Source organism: Mauremys mutica, chromosome 1, assembly GCF_020497125.1.
Source record: "Mauremys mutica isolate MM-2020 ecotype Southern chromosome 1, ASM2049712v1, whole genome shotgun sequence".
Taxonomy (NCBI): domain Eukaryota; kingdom Metazoa; phylum Chordata; order Testudines; family Geoemydidae; genus Mauremys; species Mauremys mutica.
In genome coordinates this window covers 81233716-81254246 of record NC_059072.1, presented here as the reverse complement: position 1 = coordinate 81254246, position 20531 = coordinate 81233716, and the positions used below count along the sequence as shown (strand labels likewise).

General features: G+C 38.2%; 1 protein-coding gene across 3 annotated transcripts; it reads left to right on the top strand.

The window, feature by feature from the left end:
• Positions 1-1927: 1927 nt before the first annotated feature.
• KERA (keratocan) lies at positions 1928-17585 on the top strand. Of its 3 annotated transcripts, none has more exons than XM_044996191.1 (3): positions 1928-2035; positions 10203-11095; positions 16979-17585. In XM_044996191.1, exons 2-3 carry the CDS (start codon positions 10210-10212, stop codon positions 17146-17148), a joined length of 1056 nt encoding a protein of 351 aa, XP_044852126.1. In that variant the 5' UTR covers positions 1928-2035; positions 10203-10209; the 3' UTR covers positions 17149-17585. The 3 variants fall into 3 exon arrangements, with proteins under 3 accessions (XP_044852126.1, XP_044852137.1, XP_044852147.1); XM_044996202.1 differs by lacking the exon at positions 1928-2035 and adding an exon at positions 8580-8646; XM_044996212.1 differs by lacking the exon at positions 1928-2035 and adding an exon at positions 8730-8855.
• The last annotated feature ends 2946 nt before the right edge of the window (positions 17586-20531 follow it).

The window sequence follows — 20531 nt, the reverse complement described above, 5'->3', positions numbered from 1 at the left end:
CAGGACCAAGTATACATAGATCATCCCTGACAGGTATTTGTCTAACCTGTTCTTAAAACCTCCAGAGATCAAGGTTCCTCAACCTCCATTGGTAACATTTTCCAGTACTTAACTATGCTTATAGTTGGTAAGTTTTTCCTGATATCTATCCTAAATCTCTCTTCCTGCAGATCGAGTTGATTATTTCTTGTCCTACCTTCAGTGGACATACTGAACAAATGATCACCGTCTTTTTCATAACTGTCCTTAACTTATCAGGTACTCGAATTAAACCTTTTTTTCTCAAGTCTAAATATGTCCAGTGGTTTTTAACCTTTCCTCATAGGTCATGTTTTCTAAGCCATTTATTTGTGTTTCTCTTCTCTGAATCTCTCCAAATTGCCTATATTGTTCTTAAAGTGTGACGCCCAAAACTGGGCACAATATTTCAGCTGAGTGTCACTATTGCTAAGTGAAGTGGAACTATTTCCTCCTGGATCTTCCATATGACACTCCTGTTAGCACTCCCCAAATGATATTTTCTTTTTTACATTGTTGGCTCATGTTCAATTTGTGATAGACTATAACCCCCAGATCTGTTTCAGCAGTATGGATTATTCCCCATTTTGTATTAGTTTATTTGATTTTTCCTTTTTAAGGGTAGTCCTTTGCACTTGTCTTTATTGAGTTTCATCTGAGTGATTTCAGTCCAATTTCTTGCTTTGTCATGATTGTTTTGAATTCTAATCCTGTCCTCCAAACTGCTTGCAACTCCTCCCAGCTTAGTGTTATAAGCAAATTTTATAAGCATATTCTCCATTCCATTAGCCATGTTGTTAATGAGAATATTGACTATTACCAGACCCAGGACAGACCCCCATGGGAACCTACTAGATATGTCCTCCCAGTTTGAAACAGAATCGTTGTTAACTACTTTTTGAGTATGGTCTTTCAACCATTTGTGCATGCACCTCATAGTAATTTCATCTAGACCATCTTTCCCTAGTTTGCTTATGAACAATGTCATGTGGAACTCTCTCAATAGCCTACTAAAAATCAAGATATATCACATCTACTGCTTCCCCCATCCACTAAGCCAGTCACCCTGTCACAGAACAAAATTAGATTGGTTTCTCATGATTTGTTCTTGACCAATCCATGTTGTCTAGTACTTATTATCCTCCAGAGGCTTACAAATTGATTCTTTAATATTTTGTTCCGGTATATTTCCATGTATCAAAGTTAAGCTGACTTGTCCATAGTCCCCTAGCTTCTCTTTGTTCCTCTTGTTGAACATAGGTACTATGTTTGTTCTTATGCAATTCCAAGAGCTCACCATCCTCCATAAGTTCTCAAAGGCAATCACTAAAAGTTCTAAGATTCCTTAAGTACCCAAGGGTGAATTTCATTAGGCCCTGCTAACTTGAGTACATCTAATTTATCTAAAAAATCTTTAACTTATTTTTTCCCTTTTCCAGCTTGTGTTCCATCCTCTGTCACTTGTACTCCCCTAGCTGTCTGTGTCAACCTGTTGTCTCATCTTAATCTTAGATTGTATATATCTTGAGGCAAGGGCTGTCTTTTTGTTGTGTGTTTACACTGTGCCTAGCACAATAGGGTCCTGGTCCATGATCAGGGATCCTAGGCACTATTGTGGTAATAAAAATAATGATTACATAAATATTTGCATATACAGTTATATACCTGATATTTTAATAACCAGACTCAAAGAATTTACCATGGACAGGTTTGCTTCAATATTTACAGTGACAGCAACCAAGTGCTGATTGCTTAAAGCATGAAGGCAAATTGAGGTAACAGATTTACAACAAGATTCACATAGCAGGTTAGTTAAAACTAGCCAGCCAAGACAAATTCCATTCTCAGTCCCTGGCATGGAACTCAGTCTCAGATCATGGAACTTTTGTGAAGTCACCATGGTGAAGAGCACAGAACAGAGAAGGCAGATGGACAGCCAAGTATGTCCATAATGAAGCACATTCAGCCATGCTGGATACTTCATGTAGAGGGCGAGCACTTTCTCCACAGTGGCTAGGTACACACTGACTTTTTCTCTTCTGTACTGTGTTAACCCAGAAGAATGTCCTACAGTAGAAAGCTCCAGTTCCATTTGAGAGTAGCAGGGGTAGGAATCAATGACATCCCTTGAAGATTTTGTACCTATGCATATGCTTAGCTGTGTTGTAATCCATGAGGCTAGTGAGCTAGCTCCTGGTTTTGCTAGTAATGAGCTTTGTAACATGTTTGATGCTGACTAGGCCCTTACTCATGCAGAAATGTAAAAGTAAGCCATTTCCCCCTCTGAGCAGCAGTTCTTAAGGCACTCCCAGTTCTCCAGATCTTCTAGCTGCTCAAATGCATGTGCATTTGGGGTCCTGAGCTTGCCCACCTCTGAGCTCAAAGAGATGTTGCTGTCCTCTGTTGACATCACTTTTCTTAACTTGTTTATTTGATTAGGCATGGATTATGATATACTGGATAATAAAATGTTAAAGCTAGGGCCTGGAGTAAAACCCTAACGAGTATGTAACAGTCTCTAACAGTATTAATTGTTAAAATACTGTCAACAGCATCTTTTTTTTTTAAATAAAGCCCTTGGGATAGACTTAATGCTAATAAAAGCATTCACCAGATCTTTATACTTGGTTCTCTTCCCTTTGCCTCCCTGCAAGCCCCTTGTGTTTGTTACTGTTTCCCATCTTTGTATCTTAATTTAAGCACTTAGGAACAGGGACCGTGGCCAAAATTTTCAGAAGTGACTGTGATTTTGAGTTCTTTGTAGTTTGGTTGCCCAATCTCAGACATATTAAAGGGGCCCAGGTTTCAGAAAGTGCTGAGCACCCACACTCTGAAAATCAGGCCCCTTTATACAGGGTCTCAAGTTGGCCACTCAAAATCGAAGGCACCTCAAATCACTTGTCACTTTTGCAACCTTGCCCATTGTCCTTTATTGGTCTGTAATTATATATGCCCATTTATTATACTAGTTAAACAAGAAACAGTAACGTAGGGGGGACAGGAAAAACATGTACATAATGGGGAATTTTAGAATAAGGAAACTATTCAATATCATGTAAATTTGTATTTGTATAGCTTCCAGTATCTGCTTCCTCTAATTTTCACGAGAAACCAATAATTTGTTAACAGCTTATTTGAAACACTAAAACCAAGGCCAGTGCAATAGACAATTGGAAAACTACCAAAGTTAGGATTTTTCTCACAAGGGGAAATTCTGGCAAGTTAGAAACTGCATGCTGAAAACTTGAGGTTTTCACAGCCACATCATAGCCCCTGCATCATCCACTCAATGAGGCCAAGATATCAAAATAATGGAAAAGACAAAGAACATGGCTTTAATGCCTGGGGATTTACTTCAAGTGATGGCTACTGATCTGAGCCCCATCACAACACATTCCAGCTTTATCCCTGAGCACATGGCCATGTTACATGCCATGCTACTGTTGGATCCTCCATTGTGGGTGCATGTTACTACCCCTCCCATGGAGAGGTTAATTATATGGAGCAGGAGGTAATGATATAACTCAACACTGACCTTCTACTGATCTTAGATGCTTATATAGCCCCCATTACCATATTATCTAAGCATCTCATGATCATTAATATATACATCTTTACAGGACCTCTGCGAGGTAGAGAAGTATTATTATCTCCATGTTACAGATTGGGAACAGAGGCACAGAGAGACTAAGGCCTGGTCTAAAATACGAGGTTATGTCAAAATTAGCCATGTTAGGTCAATTTAAAAATGAATGCATCCACACAACCAACCCCCTTCCGTCGACCTAAAGGGTTCTTAAAATCAACTTCTATACTCCTCCCCAGCGAGGGGAGTAGCGCTAAAATTGACTTTGCTGGGTCGAATTTGGGGTAGTGCAGATGCAAATAGATGGTATTGGCCTCTGGGAGCTATCCCAGAGTGCTTCATTGTGACTGCTCTGGACAGCACTTTGAACTCCGATGCACTAGCCAGGTACACAGGAAAAGCCACAGGATCTTTTTAATTTCATTTCCTGTTTGGTCAGCATGGCGAACTCAGCAGCACAGGTAACCATGCAGTCTCCCCAGAATTGTAGAGCGTAGAATGTTTGTAAGCTCCCCCTATCATCTCTGTCCCTGAGGTTATAGCAGATTAGAAGGCAAAAAACCCACACTCCCAATGACATGTTTTCCAAGCTCATGCAGTCCTCCTTCACTGATAGGGCACAGTTTAATGCATGGAGACATTCAGTGGCAGAGGCCAGGAAAGAATTAATAAGCGTAAAGAGCGGAGGCAGGACGTGATGCTGAGGCTAATGGGGGAGCAAACGGACATGATGAAGCATCTGTTGGGGGAGCAAATGGACATAATGAAGCATCTGTTGGAGCTGCAGTAAAGCCAACAAGAGCACAGACCCCTGCTACATCCACTGTATAACCGCCTACCCTCCTTCCCATGTTCCATAGCCTCCTCACCCAGACGCCGAAGAAAGTGGGAGGGGGGTGGGAGAGGCTCCAGGCACCCAGGCATTCCACTGCAGAGGATGGCCCAAGCAACAGAAGGCTGTCATTCAAACAGTTTGATTTTTAGTGTGGCTACAATAAGCAATGTGGCCTTGTCCTTTCCTCCTCCCGCACCTCACCCAGGCTACCTTGTCCTTTATCTCTTTTTAAAAAAAAAATTAATAAAGAAAGAATGCATGGTTTCAAAACAATAGTTACTTTATTTCGAAGTGGGGAGAGTGGTTGGCTTACAGGGAATTAAAATCAACAAATGGGGCAGGTTTGCATCAAGGAGAAACACATACAACTGTCACACCGAAGCCTGGCCAATCATGAAACTGGTTTTCAAAGCATCTCTGATGCGTAGCGCATCTACCTGTGCTCTTCTAATTGCCCTGGTGTCTGGCACAAAACAATTGTCTGCCGTTGCTTTCACAGAGGGAAGAGCAACTAATGACATGTACCCAAAACCACCTGTGACAATGTTTTTGCCCCATCAGGCATTGGGAGCTAAACCCAGAATTCCAGTGGGCAGCAGAGACTGCAGGAACTGTGGGATAGCTACCCATGGTGCACCACTCCATAAGTCAATGCTAGCCACGGTAGTGAGGATGCACTCCACCGACTTAATGCGCTTAGTGTGGACATACGCAATTGACTGTATAAAATCGCTTTCTAAAAATCGAGTTCTATAAAATCGACCTAATTTCGTAGTGTAGACATACCCTAAGTGACTCAAAGTCACTCAGGGGATCTGTGATAGAGCAGAGAATTGAACAAGAATCTCCCAAATCTCAGGCTAGGGACTGAACTATCCCATCTTTCTAACTTCGAGGGTGTCATGAAAATTGGGCTCTTTTGTAAGGGACTCAGCCTGGCCATCCACCCAAATCCTTGTAGTATCCCAAGCACATGGTGGTCACACAGAGGTTTCTGTAATACTGAGTGCCTACATCAACATGAAATATATTCACCTCTCGCTCCAGTCCTGATTTTGAAGGCTTTTTGATCAATTTTTATGCTCCTGAGTTATACAGTAGATGGGAATGTCTGGCTACAAACCACTAAGGGCCAGATTGTGCCCTCCTTCTTGACTGATGGGCAGGTATTCACACAGCTAGTCATGCTGTCTGTTACAATTTGGCCCAGTGATGGGGTGTATAAACCCCTTGTTACCCAGTGTGGAATTAAGGGATTATTTTGGGCCCAGTCGGGCCCGCCCCACCACACCAGCAGCAAATGCTCCATCTGGTGGAGGAATTAAAAGGCAGGGAGACAGCTCATTTAGGGGCAGATGTGGAAGACAGTAGACCTACAGCCCACTGCTCCAGCAGCACAGAGCAGAGAGAAGGCTGAAGTTTCTGACATAACTGCCCCAAAGGGGAAGGGAGGACCCAGAAACAATCAAAGGAGGAAGTATTCCCCTCTCTCCTGCATATAGATCGTGGACATTGGTAATCCCCTCTTATTTTCTTGATTGGACTCCCTCAGCACAAGAAAGCCTTGGACCATTCTTAAGTGAGTAGTTGGGGAGACAGGAAGTGGCCCAGGGAGGGCAGCCTTAAGCAGCCTTGGTTGCCATACCACTGGTAGCCCAAAGGGCCCTGAATTGTAGCCTGGTGGAGTGGAAGGGCCTGGGCTCCCCTACCAACAACCCCACCTGCTGGTCACAGAATGCAGCCTGACCACTAAGCCATGCTTCCCAACCAACCCCCGAGTCAGAACCAGTACAGGCCCTAACAGTCTCACTGCTCTTATAAAATTATGCAACAATATGTAATAGAAGCCTGCAAATGATTAACAAGTTAAAGGTTACTTTCAGACAGACCCCAATGGAAAGCATAATACATCAGTCAATCTTTCTTTTCTTCTAAAATGTACCACATCTGGCAGTTTAGTGACTATCACAATAGATATTTGCCTCCGGGACTCTCTATTTTATGTCTCCATAGTAAAGAGATTTTGATGTTCTCAGTTCAGTAGTGAACAGACCTCTATAACACAATATCCTTCCATACATTATGCAAAAGCTTGCTACAAAGTCAAAACAGATTTACATTGCATTGGCTAGCTTTTACAATGACCATGAACATACCTTTCACAGCAAACATAAAAAAAACTGGTAATAAAATACGATACCTACAACTATATTTCCAACTCCTCGATGACTTTCTCCCATTCACTGCAATTGTCAAATAACTCCTATTTTAATTCTCTGTCAGAGGAATCCATGGCAATATTATGGCTGTTCATGGAGGTCAGACTAAACATTGTAAGGCCTAGATATTTAAAGCATCATTCATGGTGATGGGAATAACATGGTGGATTCAGTTACTGTAACCTTATTCATTATCCTCCTTGCTAGATATTTAAAATAATTTTAATGGTAGATCTAAATACACAACATGGTGTAAATGAAAGAATTCTTATAGGTATGAGCCTCAATTTAGGCTGCATCTATATTACAATGCTAGGGGAGTGATTCCCCAGTTCATGTACAAGTTCATGCACTAGCTCTCATTAAGCTAGTGCGAGTATAAACAGTGCTGTAGCTGGAGTAGCACAGGCAGCAGTTGCAAAGGCGTGGCTGAGCCGTACAGAGTATGCACACACCTGAAACTGGTAGGAATGAACTTGGCACTGCTCAGCGGTGTTTCCGCTACCACTACCTGTGCTGCCTCAGCTATACCGATATTTACACTGGCATTAGCTCAATGAGATCAAGCACAAGTATGTGTACATGAGCAGGGGAAATCACACCCCAGCTCATAGTAGCCTTAGCAACAATTAATTTTCTATGAATAACTGAAATACCTTGAAGAAATCTGAGCCCTGATTAAACAAATCACTTAAGCTGGTGCTTAAAATGAAGTATATGCTTAAGTCCCAGGTAAAAAAAATAGGATTTAAGCATTTACTTTAATGTTTAGCTGAATCAAGGCCATGAGCATGTTCTTAACTTCAGGGATGCACATAAGTCTCATTGAAGTTAAGCACATATTTAATGTTTTGCTAAATCAGGTTGACCACCCTGTGTTTGCAAGATGATGTGAAAAAGTAAGGGTTAAAATTTAATTATGAACCTTTTTGTCTATTTCACTACTAGATTTCTTTCTATTTCACCCTATTTATGAGAGCCAAATATTTAGTGTTATAAAAACATTATGTTTTATTGAACCAAATCAGACAAAAGTAAAACCAAAGTGGTATTATATCAGTGAGACTTCTATAAAACAAAGCCCTATAAAGATTGCAGAATGTATTTTATGTTGGCAGTATTTCACATTAGCTTTTCTCTTAAAATAGTTTTGTCATTACATTATCTTTGAACATGGCTAATTTTCCTGAAATCAAATTGTTACTTTGAGTTTGCACTTAAAAAGAAGAAAATGTGAGAAGCCTGTATCTGTGCTCTGGATAGCATAATGGTTGGAAAACACTTGTTTAAAACAAATTAGAAGCAAAACATTTTATTGGTCCAATAATTATTAAAAACAGAGCTCACAGAAGGAGGCACAAAGTCAAGTCTAGCAGACTACATCATCTCTGTAGAAGAGCATGTAAAATATCTTTGTTAAAGAATAGGTCAAATACATCGTCTAATTCTTATAGAACTAAAAATATATTTGATTAAAAAGTTCTCATCAAGTGGTTTTACTATCTGTTTCTCCTAAACAAGTATTCATATCTTTAAATGGCATTCATGCATCTGGTTTTCATCAGAATCAAATAAAAGACTTCCGTAGGACCAGATGGCACTGGTTTTAATTCTTTTTGCCCTAATTTAGGTATTATGAAAACGAAATATGATGTAAGCAAACTTTATATATAAAAGTATCACTTCACATAATATTGTGAACAAAGATGCATTTTATATCACCCATTTCATCTAAATCAAACCTGCTCATTTTAAAAAATCTGAGTGAAAGTGTCCTTAATACTGTTGCTGCTTGATGTTAAAGTCAGGATTTCCTGTCTTTTTGTAGCTAGGTGCTGAGGTGCCTTAGTTATTTTAGGGGTTAAAAGTTGTAGGCACTGATGCGTATATATTAGGCTGTATTCATAAAACACAGCGTGTAGCCTGAGTCAAACTATTACAGTCTAACCACAGTGACCAATAGAAAGAGAAGAGCCAAGAAAGCTGAGGTAAGCTAGATTCTGAAGCATTGTCAAGTTAGAAAGAATAGATAAGGTGTAAATGATAATGTATCAAGGGATGTTGGTGTGTACTTTAGGATTTATATGCTAATAATTGTCCGGAGGACAGGATCCAACAAATTGCTAGCAGCCAAAGCTTTGCACTGTAAAGTGATTTCTAACAGGCTTCAGATATCTGCAGTAACTTGACTAACAAGGTAAATTATTTTAATTACTTTTAAAAATATTTTTAAGGCTATAGATATTTACATAATAGGGGGATAACATTTCAGTGTGTGACTCAACTATGACATTCCCTAGTAATCTTTTGTTTGTCCTCTTTGGAATACTTCCAAATATCCAGCAATTTCTGGGGCTAGCAGATTTGTGGGAATATTGCACTTGCTGCTTCTAGCAATAATAAATAATTAATAATAATAATAATAATAAAAGTGATAGCAATAAATGATCACATTTTACACACAAATAATAGAACCCTTAAGTTTACTCTTGCATCAGTGATAGAGATGTTCTTTCAATCTAAATTTTATTTTTGCCAAAGTAACTTTTTGTATTTTGCCACAAATTTGTGCTGCTGATCTTTTGTCCTTATATTCCAAAAATGCTATCCAATCATTGTCAAAAATCAGAAAATACAGCAGCTCCTATGAGGCATTGTTACTATGTTACCCAAATGTTATCCGTAGGAACAAATTATCAGTGATTATGCCTCTTTCATTGTCTAATAGTGGAAAGTGTTAAACTCGGAATGGAATTGGATATAAAACATGTGAATTGTATATTTAATGAAACAGGGTAAATCCTTATACTGGACTTATTTTTTAATTTTTTTACCAGGAAATGAAGGGCAGAAAGGGGAGTTAAAATAGAAAAACTGTAACTTGGGGTAGGGGAGAGAGAGGGGAATGGGTTATTCAAACAGATTTCTTCAGGCTTTTTTGGAACATGCCAAACAGCTGTTAAAATACTCTTTGATCTTTCTTTTTTGTGTGATGAGAAAATCTGATCCAGATGCCTTTTATAATTTAGGAGTGAAAGAAGTAGGAACATATGACTACTTTCAAGGAGGCTCACAATAGAATTGAATTAATAACACTATGACATTTGTAGCTGTCTTTACTGTGATGTTGTGTGTAACCTCTAGTTTATATGAAGTGGTTCTACATAGGAAACATTATGTAATGCTACAAATAACTATTTTCAGATTTACAGGAATCATTGATTTAATATAAAAAAGTAGTATTTCCAGATTCTTGGAATGATCACCCAATGTGAATCTAACTTGAATCAAGAATATATTGTGCTAAGGTGAAAATCTGTACTATTTGACATCTTTAATATTACTGCCAATTTTTCCCTAGTATACAGAGTCAGGAAAGAATTTGGCACTTTATAAAGAAAAAAAAATATTGTTTCAGAAAAAAGTTTAAAATAGCTAGTGTGCTGTTGAAGAGTGCAATTATTTATATTTGGCTGAAATATATGATTTTGGTATAGGCTATTCTTTTCATAGAGATACCTAATTGCTTTTTTTCCTTTGTAAGGCAAACAATGACTGTAAAAGTCTATCCCAGCCTTTTGGTATTATTCCTGACCAATACTGTGTGGACTCGGAATGTGAGACAAGTCTATGATGCTATGAATCCAGAGGATTGGTCTCTCTTCACCTTTGAGTGTCCACAAGAATGCCTCTGTCCTCCCAATTTCCCCAATGCTTTATACTGTGATAACAAGGGACTTAAAGAAATACCTGCAATCCCAGCAAGAATCTGGTACCTCTATCTGCAGAACAACCTGATTGAAACAATTTCTGAGAAGCCTTTTGTGAATGCCACTCATCTGAAATGGATAAATTTAAACAAGAATAAAATTACCAGCAATGGAATTGAAGAAGGTGTGTTCAGCAAACTGAAGCGTCTGCTTTACTTGTTTCTCGAAGATAATGAGTTGGAAGAGGTGCCTGCTCCATTACCGACAAGCTTAGAGCAACTGAGACTGGCTAGAAACAAAATCTCTAGGATCCCTGAAGGGGTCTTTAGCAACTTGGAAAACCTTACGATGCTAGATCTGCATCATAACAAGCTGTTGGATAGTGCTCTCCAGAGTGACACCTTCCAGGGGCTCAACAATCTCATGCAACTCAACATAGCGAAAAACTCCCTCAAGAAAATGCCACTAAGCATTCCAGCTAATACAATGCAGCTGTTTTTAGACAACAACTCTATTGAGGTGATCCCAGAGAATTACTTTAGTGCAATACCCAAAGTGACTTCCCTTAGACTGAACCACAATAAATTATCTGATGATGGCATCCCCCCAAATGTGTTTAATGTTTCATCTATTCTAGACCTACAACTGTCCCACAACCAACTCACTAAAATTCCACTTTTCAATGCTCATCTTGAGCATCTTCATCTTGATCACAACAGGATCAAAAGTAAGTGTATATTGTCAGTATGGGATCACACCAAGGATTACAATCCTATTAAATATCTCTTCTCACACACACAAAAAAAACCATACTTCACTGTCTGGTTATGCACAAGAATGACTATTTTCTTAAATTCAGGAGTCTTTGAACTGGTTAATTCCTTTAATTTCCTGAGAGGTTTAAAACATATTTTATATCATCAGTCTTGACAGTATTATAATCAACATGCAAAGAAAACAAGAAAAAATACTTATTTAGAGTAAAAAGACTCAAGAATATGCTATAAAGAACAATCTTGCAAGAATAATGAGTAAGATGATACATTGGGCCAATTTCTAAGACTTAAATGTTAAGATATGCCAACAAAAATATGTACACACATAATATTGCATGTACAAAATCTGCATTTGTACACACAGAACATTTGGTATGCAAATCATATAAATGAATGCATTAAAGTGCACCTGGGCACTCACTTTCCCAGTTAAGCAGGCAATTAGCCATTTTGTGCCATCAGATGCAGAAGTTTACATACAAGGGTTAAGATTTTCAAAATAAATGAGTAAATAAATAAATAAAATGGGTGTCTCAAGTCAGGCTGTTAAATCCATATTTAGGCACTTAAACAAGATGCCAGATTTTGAAAGTTGCTGAGCATCCAACAGCCCCCACTAAGATTAATGAAGGTGCTGGGTGCTCAACACTTCTGAAAATCTGCCCCTTTATTCAGATATCTGAATATGCAATCAGGAGTCTAGCTTCAAGCACCAATTGTTTAGTAACTGAGCCCCTGATCACTTGTCTATGTGAATAACGACATAATAGGAGCTGAATTTTGAAAATCTGATTATGTCTTCTCCATCTTTTGGATTATGTGAGATAAATCCTGAGATCTTGACTCAGTCCTTTCTCATGAAAAAATTCCACTGACGTCACACAAGTTTTTTTTCTGAGTCAGGATTTTAGGATTTGGATCCCTTTGATCTATTTAATGTTTTCATATTGTATAAATAATTAACATCACATTTCATTCTCAAGACAATTTAAGTTTAGCATCATATCATCGTGCTGGTTGCAACAATCTACTTCCAGCATCCAATCAGACATACTTAGGATCTGAGGAGCAGTTATGCCATCAAGGTTTCCCAACCAAAAAGTCATTCAAAACTAAAATTACCTCACTTAATATCATTTAACTTTTTCACACCAGTAAACTATTTCTGTTATCAAAACCAAAAAGTGATCACTTAATAGCTCTGCCCAAAAGAAACTAAACAAATAAAAGCCAACACATGTTGACTCATTCATACTTTGGTCTGACATATTATCCAATTCATTTTCTAACCTTCCTGTCACCACTGAAATCCTCTAACATGGCAAATAAGTTAGTCCTTATTACTGTGTGATGTCATATCTCACAAGTGTATTAAAATTAACAGCTTGATTTCTGGGAAAGAGGATTTAGCAACCGGTGCACAGCTAATTTAAAATTAATCTGATTATTAACAATCAGATTAATTAAATACTATTTCACTGCCTGTACTTACAAAGTCAAATGTATAAACTTTTATATGAGTGTGTTAGTTTTGCTTAGCTTGATGCCATTTAAGTGGACTACAAAAAGAGTGAGATTTAACTAGTGCTCATGTCATGTGTCATTACTGAGCAAATTCGCTGCTCACAAAAGGATTTATCTTAATATATCCACTGCAGGCCTCCAGGTGCACACTTTATTTGCTTTCATTTTAAATGGACACAGTTGAAATAAGTGGAATGTGAGCAGTTATGTACCTGGTGTAATAGGTAGCAGTGAAGTCTTTAAATAGCAGCCATGTTATCTTTTATTTAAAAGCAAAAAAGATCAAAAGGTTAAATTTCAAAAGTGCCTAAGTGATTTAAGAGCTTAAGCCCCACTTACAAAAGAGACATACCCCCTGAGGGCCCAGATCAAAGGTATTTAGGTGCCTTACTTTCACTGGAGTTAAGCACCTAAGTCCCTTTGAGGATCTGGGCTTTAGGAACCTAGATCCCAATTACTTCTAATGAGACTGGCTCCTAATTGAGTTATAAAAATTTGGTATTCAGTTTGAAATTTTTACACTTAACCTTCATGTTACTGAAGTTTGGAAGAAAACCAGTTAAATATATCCTAATCCAATGTTACTTCACCCTTAAGATTATAAACAGTAACATTACAATAGAAAACTAGTACCAAAATCTAAAGCATTTAATAAACAAGACAAATGTGTGAACATTTTACTACTGCTGCTCAAGATATGAACATATTCTACTACACTAGACACTCATTTGCCCTCTAACATCTCAGAAGACTTTTAGGATCAAAGGTCAAAAGACAAAAGCATGCAATTTTGTCTGGCAGAAGTGATGAGAATTGACATCAGATCAGGCTGCAAATCAGTTTTTCCACTTACAGAAGATAAGTGATTAGTTTAAAGAGGTGCTGAAAGAAAAATAATTTGTAAAGCTTGGAACTAGTTTCTAGGGGGGGAGGGATAGCTCAGTGGTTTGAGCATTAGCCTGCTAAACCCAGGGTTGTGAGTTCAATCCTTGAGGAGGCCACTTGGGGATCTGGGGCAAAAAGTGGTCCTGCTAGTGAAGGCAGGGGGCTGGACTCAATGACCTTTCAAGGTCCCTTCCAGTTCTAGGAGCTTGGTATATCTCCCTTTATTACCATAAAGAGTTTCCAAAGTAAGTTATCTTTTTCATGTACAGAATTATTCCTCTTCTTTACTTGAGAGATGATAATTGAATATCCTCACATGCTTGCCATACTGTAGTGTGTTAGGTAGATGGTTTATAATAAAAGGAATAGGATTTGTAGGTGCTAAGACACCAATATCACTTTTTATGGAATTTGCTTGCTATTATTTATATATTTTATTGTTACATCCAAATGCCCCAGACATGGTCTGACCCCATTTTGCTAAGAACCATATAAACACAGGATGACATGGGATGAAATCTTGGGGTTAAATTGGAGAAGTCCGTGTTGGAGTAAGAGAGGAGTGGGGTAGAGAGATAGAAACACAGAGGAGAAGGACAATGGCCAGGAAGAGTGGTTGGACAGGTGAGGGTTAATCTTTCTCAGAAAAAATAAAAACAAGATCCTCTGCAGTTGCTGGTCTATGAATGTTCAGCAGGCCTGCAGTGTTATGCATCAGTGGAGGCTATTTCCTATTCCACGGGAATACTTCTCCCAGGGTAGTGGCTCCATATTCCCAGTTTAGACATTATACATCTTATCAAGACTACCATCCACATAGGCAGATGGCCATGTATGACAATCAGGAAAATGGACAATCCTATCACCAGGGACTGGCTTTTCCTTAAGAATTCTTCAGCAAGGGCAGAATTTTAAAAGGGGTCAAGTAGACTGAAGACATCACTTTTCAAATTCACTGATGTTGCTTCTCCTGGGCTGAAAACTCTATTCCAGAGCTCTGCGAGGAAAGAGGAAGGGGTATATCAACATAAAGATTTCACTCTTTTATCCCACTCCAAAAACTCTGAGGATGGGAGTCCCTACAACAGCATGAAGGAAAGTGGGGAGACATCTTCACCTTATTGGCAGCCAGGGGCAGGTGATACTGATTAGAGATGGGACTTTGAGATCCTAGTAGGGGAAGTGTGAAAGATGCCCTCAAACCATGCAGAGATCATTTCTTTTTACATGTTGTGTGGTCTGGCATTTTCTGCTCTTTTATTGCCATGTCCTATGGTTTGAGTAGTTAATATGGTCTTTGAACCCCAATCCAAAAAGTAAACTTTGGATAGAAGGCATGGTGGGGCATTTTTTGTCTCTTATTTTGTGACCATTCTGTCTTGTATCTAGACTGTAGTGTGTCACTGGTCTGCTGAATCCCATGTGGCTTGAAAGGACAGATATTTTCTGCTATACAGAGGTCATTCAACATCATGCCTTTTAGTAAAGGCTTTCATAATGAAATATCACCCTGATGGCTTCCAGTTTCTTAGCCTAGGTAAAGGGTAATAATTGGAGATATACCAATCTCCTAGAACTGGAAGGGACCTTGAAAGGTCATTGAGTCCAGCCCCCTGCCTTCACTAGTAGGACTAATTTTTGCCCCAAATCCCTAAGTGGCCCCCTCAAGGAATGAACTCACAACCCTGGGTTTAGCAGGCCAATGCTCAAACCACTGAGCTATCCTTCCCCCCAGCCTGACACATAAATGAGCTTTATAGCAAGTCAACAGCTTTATGATACAAATGAAATAAATTGATTGTAAGACATACATAGATCAATAGTATATATTATCATATATAATTCTTGTAGGTAAGGGTTGCTTTTGATACCCACTCTTCTGAATATAATTATAAATAAATAACTAGATTTTTCACATCTGTAGCACTTTTCTTCCATGAATATTGAGAGCTTTACAAGCTTCAACACATTCCTGTGAGGTAGGCCAGGGGTATATAATAAAGGATTCAGATCTTGGCCAACTTGATATATTTATGTAGCTCTCATGAGAGATTCATATTCTTCAAGGTAAAAACTTTCATTTAAAAAAAAAAAGGTTTCTGCCCCTTTGTGTTGTGAAGATAAAGTCCAAACATGAGCTGATGTTACAGATGGCATTTTGGATACAGTTGTTCAGGAAATCATTTTTCTCCTTTAAAAATACTGACAAAAACTAAAGTTGTTTTCATCAAAACTTATTTTCATAAAAAAAATTCATTGACAATTTTGAGGCTATCAAAAATCAGAAATGCCTCAAATCAAAAATATTTCAGATTTTTTGTTGCCAAACATCAGAAATATTTTTTAAAGATTTAAACAGAAAAACATTGCCCTATGCTAGCTTTGGGCTGCTTAGAGAATGTGTGTGTTTCCCTGCTACAGGAGACCTCCTCAAGCTCTTTTTGAGGAGTATACGATAGCCATCAGCAGCCTCAGATACTCAGGTTAGTAACTAACTGCCACAATTTGGCCCAATGAGTTTGGCGCCCTTGATACATATAAAAAAATCACTTCAGCCATCATTAATCTGAAGCCGCTTATAGGATGAAGCAGGGCACCTGTTGAAAATCACTACACAACAGTCAAGACAAGATGTGTAGAATACTTTACACAACTGAAACTGCAGATAGAATTTAGCAGGGCAGATTTAAAGAAGGTAACACCCCTAATTTTAATGAAAATAAAATGATTTGAGCCACAATTTCAAATCTTTATCTGAAATAAAATGAGATACTGTATCTATTGCTTATATATAACTGCAGTTATTACCTGTAAAATAAGAATGGTAGCACCCCAGTGCATCAGTGATGTGAAATTTGATGAAGCCATTGTTCAACAGGATAGGCGAAATGGGGAGCTTGTATATTAACACTCTAGAAAGGACACTTGTAAGAGGAGTTCCTCTGATCAATATTCTTAGCCTTTGAATGTCAAATATCATGAATTGGACAATATTTTTTTTACTGCCGCTAATGCGCAGACACTCAAAGTGGGATTTTCAGAGGTGCTCAGGACTGACCTAACTCTGCGTTCATTGGAGTCCTATGTGAGCAGAGTTAGGCCAGCACTGAATATTTTTGAAAATTTCACTTTAGCAGTTAAATGTCTTACTCTTCCAACTGTCCAAAATGTAGGCAGACATTCTGGTACCTCTCTAGAAGGTAAATTGATAGTAATCATGACAAGTCATTTACAGAATGAATTTGATTATACTATCTTAGCACACTTACTCTTTTTTAACTGAAATTATGACTAATTCAATATTTTACAGTATTGAAAAGAATAGCCAAACACTGTATAAATATTGTTAAAATGTACCATAAAAAGTTAATCTCCTTGCACCTTTTTCATACAAATTAAATAACATAGTTTATTTGTATTTATAGGTGTCAATGGCACTCTAATGTGTCCCACCTCTATTGCCATAGAAGATCACAGTTCCTATGGTAATATGCCACATCTCCGCTACCTCCGCCTGGATGGAAATGAAATTCAGCCTCCTATTCCACTGGACATCATGATATGTTTCCGGCTTCTTCAGGCTGTTGTTATTTGAAGATATCTCACGATCACATTTGCATTTTCAGAGTTTAAGAAGCAAGTTTTGCTGGCATGAAACTTGTTCTAATTCATAAGTCAATCGATATTTTTTTCTTTTTACTCTAAATTCCTACTTGCTACTATCATTTTATATTTGCAAATATTTCTCTTCCTTCAGAAAAGAGGTTCCCAGATCTATATGCAATGTGTTTTTTTTAAATTCTTAATGCAAATATACTGCAAATTATGTATTTTTAATGTTCCTACAGTCCCAGTGCAAGTTCGTCTACTCTTCGCCTATCTTCTTAAATTCTACATTAAGTGTGAGTTCCACTAAGGAACTCTATTATAATGCACAGATTTATGAATTCAGGTACACTTGGCCTGATATGTATTATAAAATAATCAAGTACTATAGTGCTATTTGTTATCATACCTTACACTTTCCTTTCTCAAAATAGGCACTGCTGTGACAGTGAACAGCCTTTCATTGTATCAATAAATTACACCAATTTCTTGTTTGTTTTTTTTCCTTTACAGATTGAAGTCTTCTAGTGATACTTCCCTAGCTGAATAGGCACGACATTTATTAGACTCTGGGTACCACAGCACTTCTAGGGGTACCACATACACTGAACTATGCATATATAGAACTGCCATACAAATACATGAGATGTGAAGTGTTCTGAACTCAGAGACATGGATAAGGAAATCCAGGCTGAAATCCTGACTCCATTGAAGTCAATGGGAACCTTTTTCCATTAACTTCAGTAGAGCTAGGATTCCATCCCCAATGTTCTAATTCTGTTTCCTTCTGTGGCCTTGAGTAAGTCACTTAACTAATGTGTTTCAGTTTCCATATAGGTAAAATGGGGATAATACTGCTTACCGACTTCACAGGAATGTTGTGGGGAAATAGTTAATGTTTGAAAAAATATGATAACACACAAAACCCCCAAAATATGCCCTGCAGATACATGACAAGGATGTGTCAAAATATCCAAATATTTTAATTGGAAGAAATGTCATTTTTTAAGGCAAATGTAATCAGCTCAGTGTAATACTTAGTAAACTATTGACTCATGCAAAGAGGCTGGATTTTAGAGATGTCCAGGTACTTAAACATGGCACATACAAAATCCATCGATAGTGGCAGTACCATTGGGATATCTTTATATAAAGTCTTTCTTTCCTTTTTTTATAGTAAGTTATGTCAATAGTCGGGGTTTCAGTACACAACCTGAATATTACAGTGAACTGCTCACTGGGGGGAAATATGAAGATTTTAGCTATTTCTGATATTTAGTATAAATTATTTCCCACCAATCATATTGTTTTAGTCTCTTTTTATCTGTAAGTAGAAGCAAATAGTTGATGTTTGATGGCCTGCATTTAATTCTGATATTTTAAGACTGACCTCAATGACAAGTATATAAGGAATATGCATGATGTACGTAAATTCTAACTTTCCCCTTCAAAATGAAACATTTTCTTAACTATTTTAGAAGGGCTGAGAATGTGAAACTCTAAGTTGCAGGTTCTCAATATTTCCAAAAATCAGGTCTGTAAAGTTTTTATTCTGTTCTAATGTGCTGGTAATAATACTGATGGTATGTCGGTGTAATGAGATACCATATTAACTTTTCCAGTTGCAATTTTGCCTAAAATGTATAACTTTTCACCCAGCATGTTGGAATTGAAACCTTGGTCAATGTCTGAATTCACCAAAGCTTGCCAAATGAACACTGCATGTAGCAGAAATCAGTTTTTAACTTAAAACTTCACCATAATGCAATTAGCTCTTTCATAAACCCTACTGCAAAAGATTTTTCTTTCATGGTTAATCCCATGTGCTGGTTGGATACTATCTTGCCTTTATAACTAAATACTGTCTAGACTTAGGTGTTCACAAAAAGGGAGAAAAACAAACACGGAGGCTTAAAAATGTAGCTGTATAGTACATATACAAGTTAATTTATGTTCTTAACTTAACTAATGGTAGTGTATAGTAATTTATTTTTTATAAATCAATTATGATATTATCTGGCTTTATTTGCAAAATAATTCTTAATTGCTTTAGAAGACAAATTATCTATATCTATATAGACAAATATAGTGTGCACCCATCCACCCTATCAGTAGTGGTAAATATTTGTATTTTAGTAGTATCTAGAAGCCCAGTCAAGGACTGAGACCCAACTGTGGTAGGCACATAACAAAAAGATTGTTGCCTTTCAGAGGCACGGATTATCTAGTATATGACCAAGAACAATAAATAGATAGGGACTCTAGATTGTGAGGGAGCATGATTGTATTTATAACAGCATTGTAAAGTTTCAAATGCCATTAGTCTTATCACGCGTTTTCCACCCATGTGGTTGTCATCAATGACTTTTCAAAAGCTCCAACTGAGGAGGTTTAACTGTGTATGTGTGTGTGTGGCGGGGGGGGGAATGGTGACTGCATAAAATAATGCTTCTGGAGTCAGCATTTATTGCATAACCTTCGTTGGCTGATCCTATGGATAGTGGCCATTCTTGGTCTTGTCCCCTTCCATTCTATAAAGGCAGAAGGACCATGATATATCCATGAGGAAGGTTTTATGGTGCACATTTCCTTCCTCTGTCCCAAGGAGTTACTGTTGCTGCCCTTTCCGTGTTCCGCATACCCAAAGCGCACAATCTGGCTTCCATTCTATTCTGTATATTTTCTTATACCTCGGTCATCACCCTAGTATCAGAGCACCTTCCTGTAGCACATTAAGCAACATGACTATTCATCTGTCACATGTGTTTTCTTATCCTCTCCCCAAGGGAAGGAGTGCGTGCAGTGGAGGGTCTTGTTTTGATTAGGTTTTTTTGCTACGTGTTTATGTTAGACAAGGCAAAGTCAGAAAATGCACCTTGCAGTTGGAGCAGATTTGTGATGGTCCTTGTGAAAAAAAAATACTTCCTTTTGTTTGTTTTAAACCTGCTGCCTATTAATTTCATTTGGTCACCCCTAGTTCTTGTGTTAGAGGAAGGAGTAAATAACACTTCCTTATTTACTTTCTCCACACCAGTCAGGATTTTATAGACCTCTATCATAGCCCTCCCTCCCTTAGGCCTGGTCTACACTAAGGGCGGGGGGTCGAACTAGGGTACGCAAGTTCAGCTACGCGAATAGCGTAGCTGAACTCGAAGTACCCTAGTTCGAACTACTTACCCGTCCAGACGCCGCAGGATCGAAGTCCGCGGCTCCAAGGTCGACTCCGCCACCGCCATTTGCAGTGGTGGAGTTCCGGAGTCGACCGGAGCACGCGGGGAGTTCGAACTAGACGTGATAGTTCGAACTCCGAGAAGTCGAACTCACTGCGTCGACCCGCGCGGCAAGTGTAGCCAAGGCCTTAGTCATCTCTTT

Excerpts from the sequence above, each read along its gene's own strand:
- KERA (XM_044996191.1), top strand. The coding sequence starts at position 10,210 with ATGACTGTAAAAGTCTATCCCAGCCTTTTGGTATTATTCCTGACCAAT. Across the intron at positions 11,096-16,978 it reads TGATCACAACAGGATCAAAA|GTGTCAATGGCACTCTAATG; the intron begins GTAAGTGTATAT and ends TTGTATTTATAG.